The 17004-nt window shown below is 40.4% G+C and overlaps 1 protein-coding gene across 8 annotated transcripts in view; it reads right to left on the bottom strand.

The window, feature by feature from the left end:
* FLT1 (fms related receptor tyrosine kinase 1) overlaps positions 1–17004 on the bottom strand; it is a 178921-nt gene that overhangs the window by 65551 nt on the left and 96366 nt on the right. For 6 of the 8 annotated variants that reach the window (XM_072795627.1, XM_072795628.1, XM_072795626.1 and 3 more), the window contains 2 exons: positions 14570–14878; positions 9708–9854 (listed from right to left, as the gene is read on the bottom strand). In XM_072795627.1, the coding sequence (XP_072651728.1) occupies positions 9708–9854; positions 14570–14878 (456 nt within the window). Of the gene's footprint in view, positions 1–9056; positions 9617–9707; positions 9855–13480; positions 14126–14569; positions 14879–17004 lie in introns of those variants that run through there. The other 2 variants (XM_072795632.1, XM_072795633.1) reach the window with 2 other exon arrangements.

Genomic DNA, 17004 nt, shown 5'->3' with positions numbered 1-17004 from the left:
GTGTTAATTCTCCAGATGGAATTTTTATAGCTTATGCTATTTCTGTATTATGTGATCTTTCACAATGAAAATGAATTCATATATTATTTAATTTTAAAAAAAGATAGTTTTATAAATGAAATGATGAGCCTCTTTATCAAAAAAGAGCCACTGAATAAAAGTTTAAAAGATATATATCTCCAAATACTGAAACATTTGCAATAATTTATAATATTATAAATATTACAGTATAATACCATACAATGATGAAATATTTGTGAAGCAAGAAAGATACGTTTATACTTCACTACAAACTATAATTTTGGATTAAAGCAATAAAAGGCTAAACCAAAAACCATCACATCAGAAGACTGGCCCCCTATCAAGTGTGTGTATATGTGTATTGGGGCATGATCTATGTTTGCTGTGCTATATTTTTCAGTGATGGCTGGTTTAATTACAACTGAGTTGAATGTGATGACTACTTAAACTAATAACATACAATCTAATTGTTTAAGCTCCCTTCTAGCAGGAGAGAATGCAAAACTGAAGCACTTAAACATGGGGCGGAGGAGGAATGAACTTTCTCAATTTGACTTTATCAGCAGGGGTTCAGTAGTGCAGGTGATGGCTGAGTTCACTGACTAGGTTATCTGTGTGTACATTCGTTTGCGTGTTTTCCTGAGCTGCCTGGGGATCCCCAGCTGCCCTGCATCTGTCACTGGTTAAACTGCGCTGGTTAGACTGTTTCGAGTTTGTACTTGGAGGGAGGGGAGAGTTTCCAGGGCAAATTCTGGACACATGAAATAGAAAACCTCCATTTAATTGTTCTGCTAAGAGGTGGAGATACAAAATTATCTAAGGTGGAGTATGGCTTTTCCTGCTTTGGCCAAGTAGTCTCTGGTGTAAGCAGCAAATCGTAGATTGGAGATGGAGATGCCTCCCACTCTGAGCACCCAGACGGTGGCTCTTAGTTTTGGGGTTAGTGACTGGTTAGGGTGCAGCCCTGAGATCTGAGGGGTGGTTTCTGGGAGGGCCTACCCTCTCTCCTCCCCCATCACACACCCATATGTCTCTATTTCTCTTCTCTTTTTCTTCATTCCCCGTTTCTTCTTCTCTGCTACTGGGCCCTGAAACACTGACTGCTAAGCAGACAGAACAGGCTGCTGATCTTGGCTGTGCTCAAATTACAGTTCCCTTTGTTGCAGGAGGTCACAGAAAGAATCCAAAGATGAGGTTCATTCATAGTCAAAAGCTTTAGTGAGTATGAGGTTTCTCTTTGAGGTGATGAAAAAATTCTGAAACTAGATATTGATAATGGTTGCACAACATTGTGAATAGACTTAGTGTCACTGAATTGTACACATTAATGATTAAGTGGTAGTATTCATGCTATATGTATTTTGCCATAATTTAAAAAAAGAGGGGAGGGAGAGGCTCTTTCTAAAGTGATGCACACATTCTTAAGTTCTTTTCCATCTCTTACGGTCTTAATTTTTCATTTGAAAATCAAGAGGACTTTGAAAAGGCACAAAACCAGACTTTAAAACAACCAGAAGGAGGGCCTGCTGTTTATATGAGTGGGCTTGTGCTGCCTTTAGTATGTGTGATTCCCTCAGCTGAGTCTTGCTGTGGCTCACAGCTTCTGGGAGGCTTTTCTGAGCTGGATGGGGATGAGGAGGGTCTGCTGGGAAATGCATCCAAGAAATTTTCTTTGGGGAAAGCATTAGGCTAGGGTTCCCTACATATTAAGTATATACAAGACCTACATCAGCTGAGTGTTAGCTCGGTAAAGAGATATATTTGGGTGTCGAGGCTGCTTCTCCATAAATAACTTCTAGTGATTTTTCAGTACAGAATAGGACTCTAGCCATGGGTTACTTTACTTTTCTGGGTGTAAACCATGGAGCTCTCCAGCTGTACCGGTCAGCCTCACTGAACCAGCCTCACATTCACAAGTAATTGTGGAAGTCCGTAAAGTGACAGCCTCCATTTCTTCGCCACGTTAAGGCTGTGATCAAAGTCAGGGTTCCTCTTTCGTCTGGGGTTGGGCTTGTAGCGCTGCACTCTGGCAGTGCCAACCGAAGGCAATGTTTTCCTGCTGTTACCTCCCTGTACTCTTTCCTTAATTCCACTCCTTTTGCCTCGCCTTCTAAATGGAAGTTTATCCTTAGAATAGAACTCTTACTTCTGCAACATGTTCAGAACATCCCCTAGGCTTATATTGTTGTCAGGGGTACAGCTAAACCCTGGGAATTTGTTGGAAGATTCTGGCCAGGGAGAGCAGCTACTGGTAGAGCCACTTGTGAAGCTTGGCGGTTCTTGGTCTGGGTACGTGAACACCCCCACCCCCCAACCTTACCTTAACTTAAGGACATATATTGGAGAGAAAGGAATGGTGAGAACAGCTACCTAATAGCAGACTGATGGGGCTCCACGGGGGTGATAAATACAACAGCCAACTCGCCTTCCTGTGCACTGCCCTACACATACCCTGAATCTTGTACATGCTTCTCTGCAATGTCTTCAGTCATGATGCACCATAAGGGTGGATCTCATAGGAAAGAAAAGGCAATTACTACTCAAGTTTTGCAAAAGATAATTGACGTTTCTGAGTTTTATTATCACAAAGAAATCAAGCAAAGCTGCGGATTCTCACAGCCCGGGGGTGACAGATAGTCACTTCATTATCCCTAGGCATTAGCATCCTCATTCATTTCTCTCCTCTATTCCTTCAGGTCTTTCCTAGATCTATGGAAACCACTTTATACTTCAGACATGAATCTGTACCCCCCAGGTATGAGGACAACCAGTCACATTGATTTGGATATGCACTCATTCGCATAGGTATTTGGTGTCAGTGATCCAGTGGTGACAGGAAAGCTGTCCCTTTCAGGTCACTAGATAAATAGTCTTAGTGACCAAGATCCAATTTAGGAAGCAATATTAATCAGCGGGTCAGAGTGATCTCTCCTGCTCCAACCTCAAGCTATTTAAGAAAGAATTTATTCTTTCTAAACTCTTTGCTGTTCCTGTTGTAATGCTCTTATCTTAAAATATTCTGAAATGGTTCGCTGCCACAGAAATTTCATTTAAGCAATCGTTTGCTGATGGTTTCTGGGTTTAGGCAGGCTTTACTAGAAGCAGCTCAGAGCAGCATTGTTTTCTATTCTCTTAAATTTATTTCCAGAGGGAAGTTTGTTACTTTTTCCGGCGTTTTAATGACTTTTTCAGAAACCCCATTTACTCTGCACAATGGTGGTTTGTGATTGGATCAAAGTAAAAGCAAGCTAGATAGGCTTTCTGTATCCACCTCGGACACTTATCTGGTGTCCTTAGAGTGTCATCAAGCCTGTGCCGACAGCCCTATCTGCAGTGCTTGCTCAGCTCTTTACAGCTTTGAACATTTTTAGGGCCTCAGTGAAGAATCTGGGAAGAGTGTAAGGTAGAAAAGTGACTTTCTGATCATTCTGGAAGAACTGCCGGTCCCTTGGGCCGGTGACTGAAGAAGTAGTGAAGACACCCAGGAGGCCATCTGTTCTCCAAGGTGACTTCATAACATTGCTCCAAGTCTGGGTACAAACCCTTAATATTTTTAACCCAAAGGAAATGGATGTTTCTTAGAGGAGCTTGCTGTCTGAATACCCCTCAGAATCAAGCCATACTCAAAGCAGCCACTGGCCAATAGACTTCATCTCCAACCTGCTATTGGTCCTTCCCTCTGACATTTTTCTTTCCTCTCTGGTCCTTAAGATTCTACTTGCTTTAGCTGTTCAAGTCTCTGTTCACCTGTCTCTTCAAAGTAAATGAGTCTCAGACCACCTTTCTCTTCAATACTCTGCACCCTATCAGCCCTTCCTAATAGTTCAGAGTGGCTTCTTTCCTCAGTTCTAATTTGGAAGCTCTCTTGCCTTTATTGCTTCTGGCATGTTTTCTCTTATTTCCTCTTTATTTCTCATCCATTCTGCATATCCCATGAATGATGAATAATTGAGAATCTCTTGTATGTGTAGCATGAAAGTAGGAAAATTGAAGCACAGAGGATGTATTTTTTCAATTAACTGATGTATTCAAGATATTTTAACTGTGGTAGAGACATATTTTCTACTTGTCCCATATATTAATTCACCGTATTCCATTTTTAGACTCATTAACTCTGGTGCCCAACTGGCATGATGATAATGAATAAGTTAGGACACCTCTGGTTGTGGCTTAAAGAGGTTGTGTTCATTTAAACGCCCATACAGACTAACTACTTTAGATATTTTGTTATCCAGATCTTAATTTTCACATTCACTGCTGTATTAGCAGAGCCTACACAGCACCAGTCACAGAGTACTGCCTTATAAATGACTGTTGAATGAGTAAAAGAGTGTTGGACTGCTATGGAATAAATTCTGGACCTTTTAAAACTTAAAAGTAACTAGATTTGGGTTTGAAATTATTTTTATCTTCATATAGGGCATGTCTGCTTTTATTTATTTTGAGATTTTATTTGTAAGTAATCTCTGTACCCAAGATGGGGCTGGAACCCCATGACCTGGAGACTGAGTCCCATGCTCCACTCACCCCAGGCCCCCATGGGCATGCTTGCTTTAAAAAAAATGCTTTAAATATTTTTAATATGCTTTAACTTTTTAACATTTAAAAAACAAACTATATAGTCTGTGGGAAGCTTAAGCTTTAAGGGTTAGAACTGAGAAAATATTGTTTTAAAAATATGCTTGTTGGGATCCCTGGGTGGCACAGCGGTTTAGCGCCTGCCTTTGGCCCAGGGCGCGATCCTGGAGACCTGGGATCAAATCCCACGTCGGGCTCCCAGTGCATGGAGCCTGCTTCTCCCTCTGCCTGTGTCTCTGCCTCTCTCTTTCTCTCTCTGTGTGACTATCATAAATTAAAAAAAATAAAAAAATAAAAATATGCTTGTTAATGCCCATGAGGTCATTTAAAAGCTTAGGGGGCACCTGGGTGGCTCAGTCTTGATCTTAGCTCACCTCTTGATCTCACGGTCCTGAGCTCAGGCCCCACACTGGGCTCCACACTGGACATGGAGCCTATTTTTTTTAAGTGATGCTTATGTTTTCTTGGGAGCAATGTGCATCAGTGGTCAGCCCGAGGCTGGGTACACAGAGTGTGGGCTCCAGAGTCACCCTCTGGTCCCAGCCCTGGACAACAAGGCACAGGCTCTATGACCTAGTCCATTATTTCTCCTGTGCCTACGTTTCCTCATTCCTTCCTTTGTAAAACAGGAATCATAATTTAGCAAACCTCATAGGATTGTTATGATGAGCAAGGGACGTGCTTAGAACAGGACCAGGCACCTAGTCAGCTAAGTTAGGTGAGACTTGCAAAATGCCGTCTAACAACGGTACCTACTTCTGATGACAGTGGTGAGAAGTAAATGAGATATTTGTAAATCGCACCACAGTGCCTTGGTTCCTGGTGACTACTCAATACATTTTTATTATTTTTAATAGAGAAGGCCTACTAAGACATTATATCTATCTTCAAAGGTTTTAAAAACAAGCACACACAAAACAAGGGAGTAAGTGACACATTTTATGACATGAATTGTAAGTAAACCAGACACAAAGGAAGGGAACAGTCACCATGTACTGGAAAGTGAAAGGAGGATCCCTAGTGGAGGTGGGCTCTGGGGCCCCCTGGCAGGGAAGTAAAGATAGTCCGGGGATGCTGGGAGGAAATGGCAATCCATGGGGCAGGGTGGAGTACTGACGAAGCCCCAACCCCTCACTCCAAGCCTGCAGGTGTGTGGCCAGGAGGGCCCACCTTGAGTGCAGTGGACCACATGGTCTGCAGGGGGTGCCCTGGTGGAGGCTGCCTCCAGTCCTCTGTGCATATGCTTCCCTGTGCCTGCATGCTTAGCTCCCCTTTTGTTCCTGTGGATGCCCTTTGACCCAAGAAAGCACTACTCAGCTTTCATAAGGCTTTCTTAAAACTGCATTTCTTCTCTAGAATAGCTGTGCCTCACTGAAGGGTTTCCTGAAAGGAAATGAGGAAGGAGGAGAAAAGCTCTCCCGTAAAGACTTTTCAGCAGGCATTTTATGGCCTGTTGTCCTGAGCACGAGCTCTCACGTGTGCCCTGTTTCCTGTCTCCTATTTTCTTTGGAATAGGGTAAGTTGTCATTTAACAAATGGTAAGGATGATGGCCCAGATTGTATCCCAGACCCAAGGTCACTACAATCCTCTCAGTATATGTTTTGTTTTGTTTTTTTTTTTGAGTTGCCATGTGTCACACGTCTTTAAGGGACATGCAGTTTATTTTCTAGATTTTTAAATTTCAAATAGTTAATTAATTTTAAACATTATTTATTTACCTGATATATTTTATATGTGTAAATGTTTTATGTTTATAATTATATATTTCATTAAATACAATTCATATCTTTTGTATTTGTAAATATTAAATATCTCATTAAATATATTTAATTATTAATTATTTAGGCTTTATTTAAAATTTATTCTCAGTATGGCTTTCCAAAGGCTTAGTATAAAATGGACTAGTTTTCAGTCTTTTCCAGGCTGTGCTTTTGAAGTTTTCCCAGTTCAGCTTTGGAGTAACCAGTGAGTCAAGGATTGTCACTTTGGTTACCTATAATCTTTACTCCTAGGTTTATAAAAAATAATAAGAGTTGGTATTTTTGAAGATGTCTACATGCACAAACACAAGGTCATAGTCATATAGTCATAGAGCCTATTGCATTGGCTGCTGAATTTGTTGCCTTAAATTGGAAATCTTATATATGAAACTTCATAAATACTGTATGCATATTAGAGATTATCTCCAGAAAATTAAGAAATTCCTTTCCAAAAGGCTATAGCAGTTTTAAGGAGTGGATACAGGGAGAGAAAATGGATGACTTAGTACAGTTAAACTCCATAAATGCCAAGAGTAGCATAGTAGAATGACATTTATAAAAGACTTTATGTAAGAATTTATCTAAGGCTTTTTTTAGATATTCTTCTCTTGGCCCTCTGAAGATCAAAGAAAGCTAGGAGAAAGATAGTTTTGGTAGATTTAGAATTGTTTGACATTTTAGCTGAGTTATTAATTGACCCTTCTGACACCTTTCAACAAATTCTGACAACTCATTGGCCGATTTCTATATAAATGAGGTGGGTCAGAAGGTCACATTTACTCAGCCATAACTACAGGCAAGCTTGGTGATATTAACTCCTATAAAACTTAACACATCCTTGTGTGGTCAGTATTCTCCCAATTTTATAAATAAAGAAACAGGGGCTCAGAGAAGAAGGATAAGTGAGTTGCCCAAATTCCCTGACCCATGAGGGTAATGCTAGGATTCAATCCCTCCCGCACACCTAATAATCTTTTTCCATTTGCAGTGGGGTAACAGCCTTGGCATACCCTCTTGCCTTGTCTACCCTCCAGTCCCAGAATGGTCACAAGCTTTTGAAATTGGTTCAACTCTAATTATTTAACCCACATCCAAAGTATAAAAACCGAACACATGCCAAATTTCTTGCTTTCTTTTTATTTCTTTCTTTCAAAGAAACCAACATCTTACATTATTGTTTTGTAAAATGTATTTTGTGATCAAGTTATTTGGGGGAATACTTGAAAGCAATTTACCTGATTTCTTTAATATAGGACTTCTTGGAGCCTTTAAGACAGTAGTGTGAACTCTGAATCTCTAAAAGGAGGATATTACAGGTATTGTTTCACAAACTATTTATTCATGTATTCATTTATCTTTTTGTTTTGGTCGAAAACCTCAAGAGATTAATTTTCCATGAAACTACCTATCTTAATAGTGTGTCATCTTGGGCTAATCACTTTACCCATCGGGCCGAAATTTTCTACCCTACAATAAAGATATTCCAAAGATCCCTTTAGCTTTAAAAATTCTATGATATAGCCTCCCCAGCCACCCCTAAGTCCAGGCATCGGTACTACCAAGCAAACTTGCTAAGGACAGAATAAGACTTTCTGAAAAACTCTCATTCATTCATTCATTCATTCATTCACGATACATTTATTGATTGCCAAGCACTGTCAGGTTCTGAGGATAAAAGGAGAAACAAGATACAAATAAGATAAAGATATACTGTCTGTCCTCAGGAGGAGGCTGATATAATAAACATGTAAGAAAACATACACATGAACTGATGATACAGGGCAGTAAGAGAGCAGTGGAAATATGCACAATACACAGATGAACTCATGATTATAAAACAACTCAGTAGGAGAGGATAGAAACATTTATAAATAATAAAGACCCCTGGAGGATCTGCCCCCTCTTTGCAGGGGTAGACTAAGGCTTTCTGGAGGAAGAACAGAACCCAATCTGGGCCTTGAAGTACAGGTAGGCATTAGATGATGGGAAGGTACTCCAGGCAGAGGGGACACAAGAACAGAAGCAGCAGAGGGGGTCGAAGCAGCATACCATGTGTAGCAATCTACAAGAGTTGGCAATTGTTAGAGTATAAGGTTCAAGGCAGGGGAGGGCAAGCATGGAGTTGGAGAAGTTAGGGAGGGCCAGTTGTTGAGGGCCTTCTCTGGCAGATGCTGGAACTTTGTCCTGGGATGCAGAGCGAGTAGAAGACTTGAAATAGGGAAGTGACATGTTCACAGCTGCATTTCATCTAGTTGTATGGAAAAGAAGATTCCAAGAGAGAAAACTGAGGTGGAGAGATCAGTCAGGAGATGATCAGGAGACAGATAATGAGCACTGGAACCCAGAGAATGACAACAGGAGAGCAGAGGTAAGGATGACCTTGAGAAAGATTTCGTATTTATTAGACATAACCTGCTCAGCCTGGTGATAGATTAGAGAAGGACGTAGGGGAGCTCATCAGTTTCTGGTTTGGATGATGAAGTGAATGACGTCAATACAAGAGGAGGCACTGCTCTATGGAGAAAAATGATGTAAATGGGACCAGCTTAGTGTAAGGCGTTTTTAACATACCTTAAAATTGGAGATCTTATACTACAACCCCTTTCTGGGTATCAAACTTAAATGGAGATTTTGCTGTGTGTAGAGGTCTCACATTCAAGGACCTTTCTGTAGTGTCAGTTATTTGATTTAGGTGGTTGGATTATTGCAAATAAATGGCAATTTTATTTTTCATATAAATGGAATTATTAAGCAAAATTATAAATCAGTTCATTTTCATCTTAATGACAAAATTATGAGGCAGGCAACAGACAGTGTTGATACCTACTGGATTTATGTTGAGTTGTTCTTAAACATATATTTTATTGAAAGAAAATTAACATGTGATCATTAGTTGCGATTTTTTTTACCAGTATTCTATCATTTAAAATATTCTGCTTTTTAGCAAATTATTAAAATTGATAAGAAGTACATTAAAAAGATGATAAAACTACTCTGAACTTCGTATATACCAGATGTTCAAAGCTCTGCTGCACCTCAAGCCAAGGAGCCAGCACCTCACTTTCCCTGCTGTCAGGCTGAACTGACACATTTTCTAAAGGACTCTTACCATTTCTTTATGAATGCACCATTTACAGCAGATTCCGTACGGATCTTTCTACATGGTTAGGAATATGGTGTGCGTTAAGAATGGGCCCAAACAGTCCTCATTGAAAGTTGATAGGAGCATGAACCAGAGCTCTACTGGCAAGTGGTTCTAGATGCATGGAGAGGAAGGGAGAGAAATGTTACGGGAAGAAGAGGATGATGAGAATGAGAGTGAATCCAAGGAAAACAAAATCTCTTACCGGGTTCTTGCTGTATTTTGTGGTTGTTTTTAAACCAGGTTATCTCGGGCTCTGGGACACCAGTAGCAGGACAGTCTAATGTGGTTGAGCTGCTGATGGCCACCGTGTGATCACTGAGGTTTCGCAGCAGGTGTGGGGCTTCCTGATCTAGTGAATAAAGAAAGGGGATTGTTATTACTGGTTGGTTGTAGCCTTTTGTTATATATGCACATCAACACTTTACATAGATGAACAGCAAAGCTCAACTGTAAGGTTTCATTCATATTTTGTTCCTGAAATTTTTTTCTCTGCATAACCTGCTTCATCTTTATTAAGTCCTAACAAATTGAAGTTTATTAGAACACAGAGTAAAATCGAGAACAAAATTCTATAGTATTCAGTATCAAGGTTTTTGCCTGGCCCACTAGGTTTCTTCCTTTCTGTGAGAGAAGCTTTTCAGAAACCTAAGGGTTTTGCATACTATTCGAGGAACGAAAAAGGAAACACCGCGATTTGGGATATAGGCTTAAAATGGATTTCTACATAAAGATATAGTATTATAGTGATGCGTTAATGTAACTTTGTATGTGATTTTATTGACGTGTTGTTTGTGAGGGCATGTCTGTGTGACTCAGCTATCAGTAACCTAAAATGTGAGGCAGCAGACCAAACAGGAGCATTTCTTGAACTTTGAAAGCTTTATTGATTATTTCCTTCCTCCATCCCTTCCCCAGCGCAAGCAACCATAGGATTAATTCAAGAGGCAGAGGCATAGGTTTGTAGTTTTTGCACTATATAATAGTACAAATATTGTATTTTATATTATTTTCTCTTAAAACATACAAATATGATACAATACAATTTATTTTAATAAAATGCCAACCAATATAGTACAACAAAATGAATTTAATACATTAGGATGCAATACATTACAACATTAAAATCCCACATTGGAACAGCAGTACCCCCGAGGCCCCAATGAGTACAGTGTCTCTATTTAATGAAGTAGTCCTGCTGATGGGTATACATTCTAGTTAGGCGAGTGCTGGATTGGCAGCTCAGCTTCCAAAGGTAAAAGAATAAAGACAACTCCTAATGTCCTTCCCACCCTCCTGAGTCATCCTCTGCACCCCCTCTTGTAGCAAACCCTGGAACAGAAATCAAAAGAGTTTTTGGCGTGACTTACATATTCTGCGCCACTGGCTTCAATTATACAATCTGAGCTTTCTCTGACCATTTTGGATTTCCTCATCTGATTGTACTAACAGTGTGAAAGCAGCTTAGGCGTGATTACAATGCTCTAAGAGGTGACACACTGCAGTGGCTTTGGCTTCATGTCCCTGCAGAGTTCTGACGAGTCCCCAAACCTCTCTCATTTTATTCCTGCAGGGAAACTCTCAGGATTAGCGTTCATTAAAGCAATTTAGAAATCTCAGCTTAAAAAGTATATTATCATACAACTTTGACAGCATGTTGACAGGGCATAATAACATGGCAGGGTTACTGTCTGTTCCAAGGAACAGCTTTCTCATTAAATTCTGATTCCCAAAGCTTATCACTAGTCTTTCCTCACTTTATACAAAATGAAATCCGAAGGCTGAAAAGAGCATTGAAAGGAGAGCCCTGATTTAGACACTCTTCATAGTTTGGAATGAATGATCGCAACGGCCCTTTTGCCTTCTCTGGATCTTTCTAGTCTATTATGCTTCCCCAGGCAGAACCGTTTCAGTATTTCTGTGTTTGCATTCCGTGCAATCTGCCAAATGGGTTTTCCTAATTGCAAATGCGGCCAGGTATCAAAATCTTCAATGCTGATAACTTTTACACACTTGATTGTTACAATTTTGACATTTTTACACAGCAAAGGTTCCAAACGTATTAGTGAAACATGACAAGATAATGAAGAACAGTGTCGTATTACTACTTAGTGTCTATTACAGTGGCAAGCCAAATTTGACATCTCATTTATGTCACAGTTCACGAAGTTATATTTGAATAGCTTCCGCTACCTCATTGACTATTTCCCATGCACTAAATATAATAAAATAATCTATCATTGCCCAGAGGCTTTATTATAAAAAGGAAGTCTGAATATAGGACCTACAACACCCAAATTATTTTCATAGCTACAAACTATAGCATCATCGACAAAGACAGCATTTGGCTTCCGTGGCAGGTGTACTGGAAAACACTTACATGAAAGAGAACAGTTTAACAGAAATGTCATGAGAACTCCCAAAGGCCCTATCTGCACTAGACAAACTTCAGACAAGAGAAGCAGCAAAAAGGCTGCAGAATAAACATTGGACTCTCAATTAAATACAAAGTTCATATAAACATGTCTGAAACATACAGTATACTATTTTTCCTTGTACCCATTTCTGAAAAACATGTTCTCCTACGTGAACAATCTCATTTTTGACTGGTGTCTAAGTGACCAATCAACCAATGAATCATTTTATCAGTTCCCCTGTATACTTTATAATCTGTTTTGACATTTTAGGTAAGAAAGGTACATTGAACCCTTATTATTAACCCTAAATTATTTGGTGGAAATAGGGAGCTGCTTTCCAAAACTTGACAAAGTGGAGCTGATCCCTTCAAATGGAGAAAATCAGAATTAACAGAATATTTCTGCTGGTTATCAGTAGCCAAAGATAGCTCCTCACCAGGTTTTTCTTTTAGCTTTTGATGTTATGGCCCCAAAGATCCACCAGGTCTCATAAACATATAGTCTCTCCACTTGGACAGGGGATTGAGGAACCAGCCTCATGCCCTCTACCCCAACTCAATCATTCTCTGTTTTAGACTCTTCTTTCTCTCTCTTTTACCCATTATCCCTCCCTTCCTGCCTGCCCCAAAGAGCAACCAATACAAAATAGAACCCACTCAATTGATTTTCCTTTTTGAAACTCTGGAAGGATGAATTACACAGTGAACAACTAATTACCCTGTGGAATTCTTAAAGTCATCCCTTGGAAGTACTTAAGATCCTCTCCTGTAAATACGAACACCCTTCCCCTCCCCGCAAAAATTGCAATCGCAGTTTTGAAGGGAAGGAAATGGTCATTTCTACATGTCTGCTTCGCCATTTTTCCAGAAGCCTCCCATTTGCTTTTTCAGCTTTAGGAAAAATGGAGTCCCCACGATCCGTGGCACTAAGGCATTGTTTCCTGAAGGAACATGCTGACTTAGAATGAACAAAGACGCCAGGCAAAAGAGCCATAGGTAAAATTTCAAGATACAATTGATTATTCTTTCCTCTGGGCTGACAACTTCCAGGTTGCTAATTGTTTTCAGAGCATTTGGGACTCCATAAAACTGGCATTCTGGGGAAATGCTATTGTTTACTCTTTCACACTTGACAAAAGCAATTCCCACGTGAAAGACAAGTTTAGCCGTGGGACAGAGTCTGTTACCTAAAGGAGGAAACAGTCTGGTGAGTTCCCAAGCCTGAAAAGTTGTCATATTGTCACCTTCTATTGAACTGCCCAGCCACTGTGTTCTCAGCCATGGCTATTTTGGTCATTGTAGCTTGTTTTCCAATAGTTCACGCAAGGCACATACAATGATCAATCATAAATAAAAACAACAGAACAATGCATATTAAATTGGTGAAAAAGTCACTTTCCCCTCAAATGCAAGCTTAAAAAAGGAGATTACAATCTCTCCCGATTGAAAAATGGTGTGTATTTTTAAACGGCTCTGAATTCTGCTTCTGTAGTTTTGCCATTTTTAATCCCCATAAAAATCCCATTAATATTTGCATATGGGGAAAGTGGACTTTTTTCCTTTTTTTTAATGGACAGCTCTCAGATTTACATTTAGAAGAATGCATTCAACCTTTTGGTCACAATAGCCTTGGTTGCCTTGATAAACTCATTGTGGTACATCTTTGAATGCCATCAATTCAAAAGGAGAGAGTTCTTTAAAAGAATCACCAGGGGATGAATCTATGTAAGACGAAGGCACGATGCCCATTTTTTTCAGATGCAGTTGGGAGCTGACTAGTCCACTCAGAGGCAGTGAGGGGAAAGCCCTGCACCGACTAGTCAGCTAGCTACCCAGACAGACACAGGACGTGGGCTGGACCCGGTGGACAATCTGAATTCATACTGTGATAAAGCTTTAATACCTCTAAATTACACCGACATCTTGCACTCCTGGGGCCCATCTTAGAAGCTCCAGTTTAAGATTAATGTGCTTAATGTAAAAAAAAAAAAAAAAAGCATTTTCAAATAAATAAGCATTATAACTTGCTATCCAGGTGCTATTTACAACTCGAGAGCAGATGAAATGGTACAAAACAAAACCGGGCAGAGGTCCAACAGTCTCAAATGCAACTGTACTCATTCTGAGCTGGAAAATTAACTTATTCATGTCCATCTTTGGCAGAAACCAGCATTTGTTTCAATTATTCAGTTTGCGCAGCTTCGAAACTGAAACATATAAAGAGGTTGGCATCAAAGTGGGAGGAAAGGATCAGTCCCAAGTTGTTGTTTATCAGGCAGGAGAAGACAGCAAAGAGGAAAAAACAAAAAAACAAAAAAAAACACAGAGAATGCACTGCGGGGATCCTCCAAATCCAAACGTGCACCAAGTCGGCCCCAGAGAACAGAGCCCTCAGCCTGAGTGGGGAGCCCAGGGCTGGGACCTTGGGAGCTCATTATCACTTCTATCATCTCCAAACTCATTTTGGGAGGAGCATCTCCTCTGAGCCGGAAAGTTTAGCAACAGTGACAATAAATCAAGATGATATGAGACAACTGTTACTTTTTAATGAGTCCTTTAATGTTTTACATTATTTTGTGTGGTACAATCATTCCTTGTGCTTTTAAATTTGGAGATCCGAGAGAAAACAGCCTTTTTGTTGCAGTGCTCACCTCTAATTGTAACTTCTTTCTTCTGAAGGATTTCTTCCCCTGTGTATATGTTCCTGGCTCTGCAGGCATAGGTGCCTGAGTCTTCCAGGGAAACATTCTTGATGGTGACATTGAGGGTGATGGAGTACTCTTTAGTGGTGGCCATTTTTTGCTTGCTGATGCTGTGGTGCATTGTTCGGTTTTTAACTGTCCGCAGCAAAATCCAAGTAATGTCTCTGTATAAGAACTTGTTAACTGTGCAAGACAGTTTCAGGTCCTCACCCTCCGTAGGCATTTTTTCCAAGTTAATGTGAAATCCATTTGGCACATCTATAAAAAAAATAAAGAATTCAGTTCATAGAAAAATCAATTATCTCGTCAGGAGATTGACATAGATCTTAAGAATGGTCCCGACACAAATTCTCTCAGCGTCAGCATTAAAAGGATGAGTGTTTATATCTTCATTCTCAAGGAACTGATCAAACCCAGGTCAGAACCAAGTTTGTGTCATCAGAAGTGAGGCAGGAAGTGCAAAACAGGCTGGTTAGTACAATGGTAACATCATCTCTGTCTTCCCCAAATCGCATTTCAAAGTGGAGTTTGTTTTACATCTTGGGGTGATAACCACATTTCCCATTTCTTCTTTTTTTAGAGACTTTATTTATTCATGAGAGACACACAGAGAGAGGCAGAGACGCAGGCAGAGGGAGAAGCAGGCTCCCCTCGGGGAGCCTGATGTGGGACTTGATCCCAGGGCCCTGGGATCACGAGCCAAAGGCAGATGCTCAACCACTGAGCCACCCAGGTGCCCCTCATTTCTTTAGTGCATAGCGAGTGAGCAGAACAGGGAAGTCCTCTTTGTACTTAGAACCCAGGGCGGTGTTATGGTGAAACTAACCAAAATAAGTTGTGACCAGGTGAGAAGAGGAAGTCTCGGGTACATGGTAGAGGACTTCAATCATGCCAGCCAGTACCACTGTAATCCTAAACTTTTCCAGTTAAAAAACAAAACAAAACAAAACCACAAAATAGCTGATTTCTCCAGTTTCCAACAACTGAATGCATAGTATCCCCCTCCTACTGCTGTGCCATCGTGTTGCCTGCTCTTGGCTGGCACAGTGGGCAGACCAAGAGTTATGTCATTTGCGCAGGGCTCCTTTCATGGTGATCGTTCTACCCGGATATAAAAAGAACAAAATGCAGCCAACTAATCTGGAAGAGTTGCTTGAGTCCAAAGCCAGGGGACAATGGGGGAGGGGGAGGATAATTTTAAAAAATGAAATTTACTCTCAAAAACATAGTAAAACATAGTTTTCGGAAAGTGGGCCATTAAAAGCTGTTTCTCTTGTGTCAGTCCCCAGCTATAGCCTTCATGTCCAACTCCAGCAACACCTCAGGAGCTCCTCTCCTCAGCCTTCCCACCCTGGACTGTCACTTAGGTTTTGTGCTCAGAGTTCCCTAGTCTCATTCTGGACCATATCCCCAGAGGATTAAAAAAAAAAAAAAAAAATCATTGGTTACTGGCCCTGAATTGACCTGCTCCCAAAACCCTCCCATTGCTTGTTACTTAGTGGCGTATCTGTATTTGAGCAAAGAATTTGGGCCAACATTTTACAAAGTACTTTGAAGATGAAAAGCACTATGTTCTGCTATTATTATTATTATTATTATTATCCGTTGCACACAAAGCTATAAAGAAACCTTTAAACCTTAAGGGGACAATAGTCCAAAATTAGATATCATATCAACTCTTTCCTAAATCTGACTTTGCTTGTTTTTCTGATTTTTCTGGGCTTTGGCTTTATTATAAAGTGTCACGTCTGAAGAAATGCCAAAGTATTCATTTGAAACCTGGGAGCAGGGGGTAGCAGTGGCTTATGAAGCTGTCAGTGGTTGGAGAGAGAGGAGACCAGCAGAGGTTTTCCTGCTTTTAAAATGAGTATCTAAGAATGTGCCAGAAGATGCAGAAGCAGCTGACACTCATTTTTAACATAACAATGAGGTGTCAGAAATAGCCCCTCTAATTCAGCATCTTTTTATACTTGGGACATCTTCCAAGCCCGAGGAGTAAAACATCAGCCGTCAACTTTTACACAGATACCAGAAGTACTGGGCACTGGCCACAGTTAGATCATGTCTCAAGACCATACACAGGCTCTCCATTTATGAGGTCCCGTCCTGGTGGTTAGAACCCAAGCGAGCCCAAGTAACACCATTGAGATCATGTAGAGTTTCTATTTACTTTAGTGATTTGAAACTTCCTGTGGAAATAGCTCACAGGTTTCCTGATGGAAGATTTTGTTTATCTTTGCCAAGCACCACCAGGAATCTCAAAATAAAATGCATTTAGTGACACTGGGAAACCAGGGAGATAAGGCAGTGCTGTTCCTGTTTCGCCCTCAGTAATTGCTAACACACCCATGGTCATGCGGAGTGCCAGCAAACCGCAAAAACAC

Source organism: Canis lupus, chromosome 24 (assembly GCF_048164855.1).
Source record: "Canis lupus baileyi chromosome 24, mCanLup2.hap1, whole genome shotgun sequence".
Taxonomy (NCBI): Eukaryota; Metazoa; Chordata; class Mammalia; order Carnivora; family Canidae; genus Canis; species Canis lupus.
This window is presented reverse-complemented; position numbering and strand designations above follow the sequence as displayed.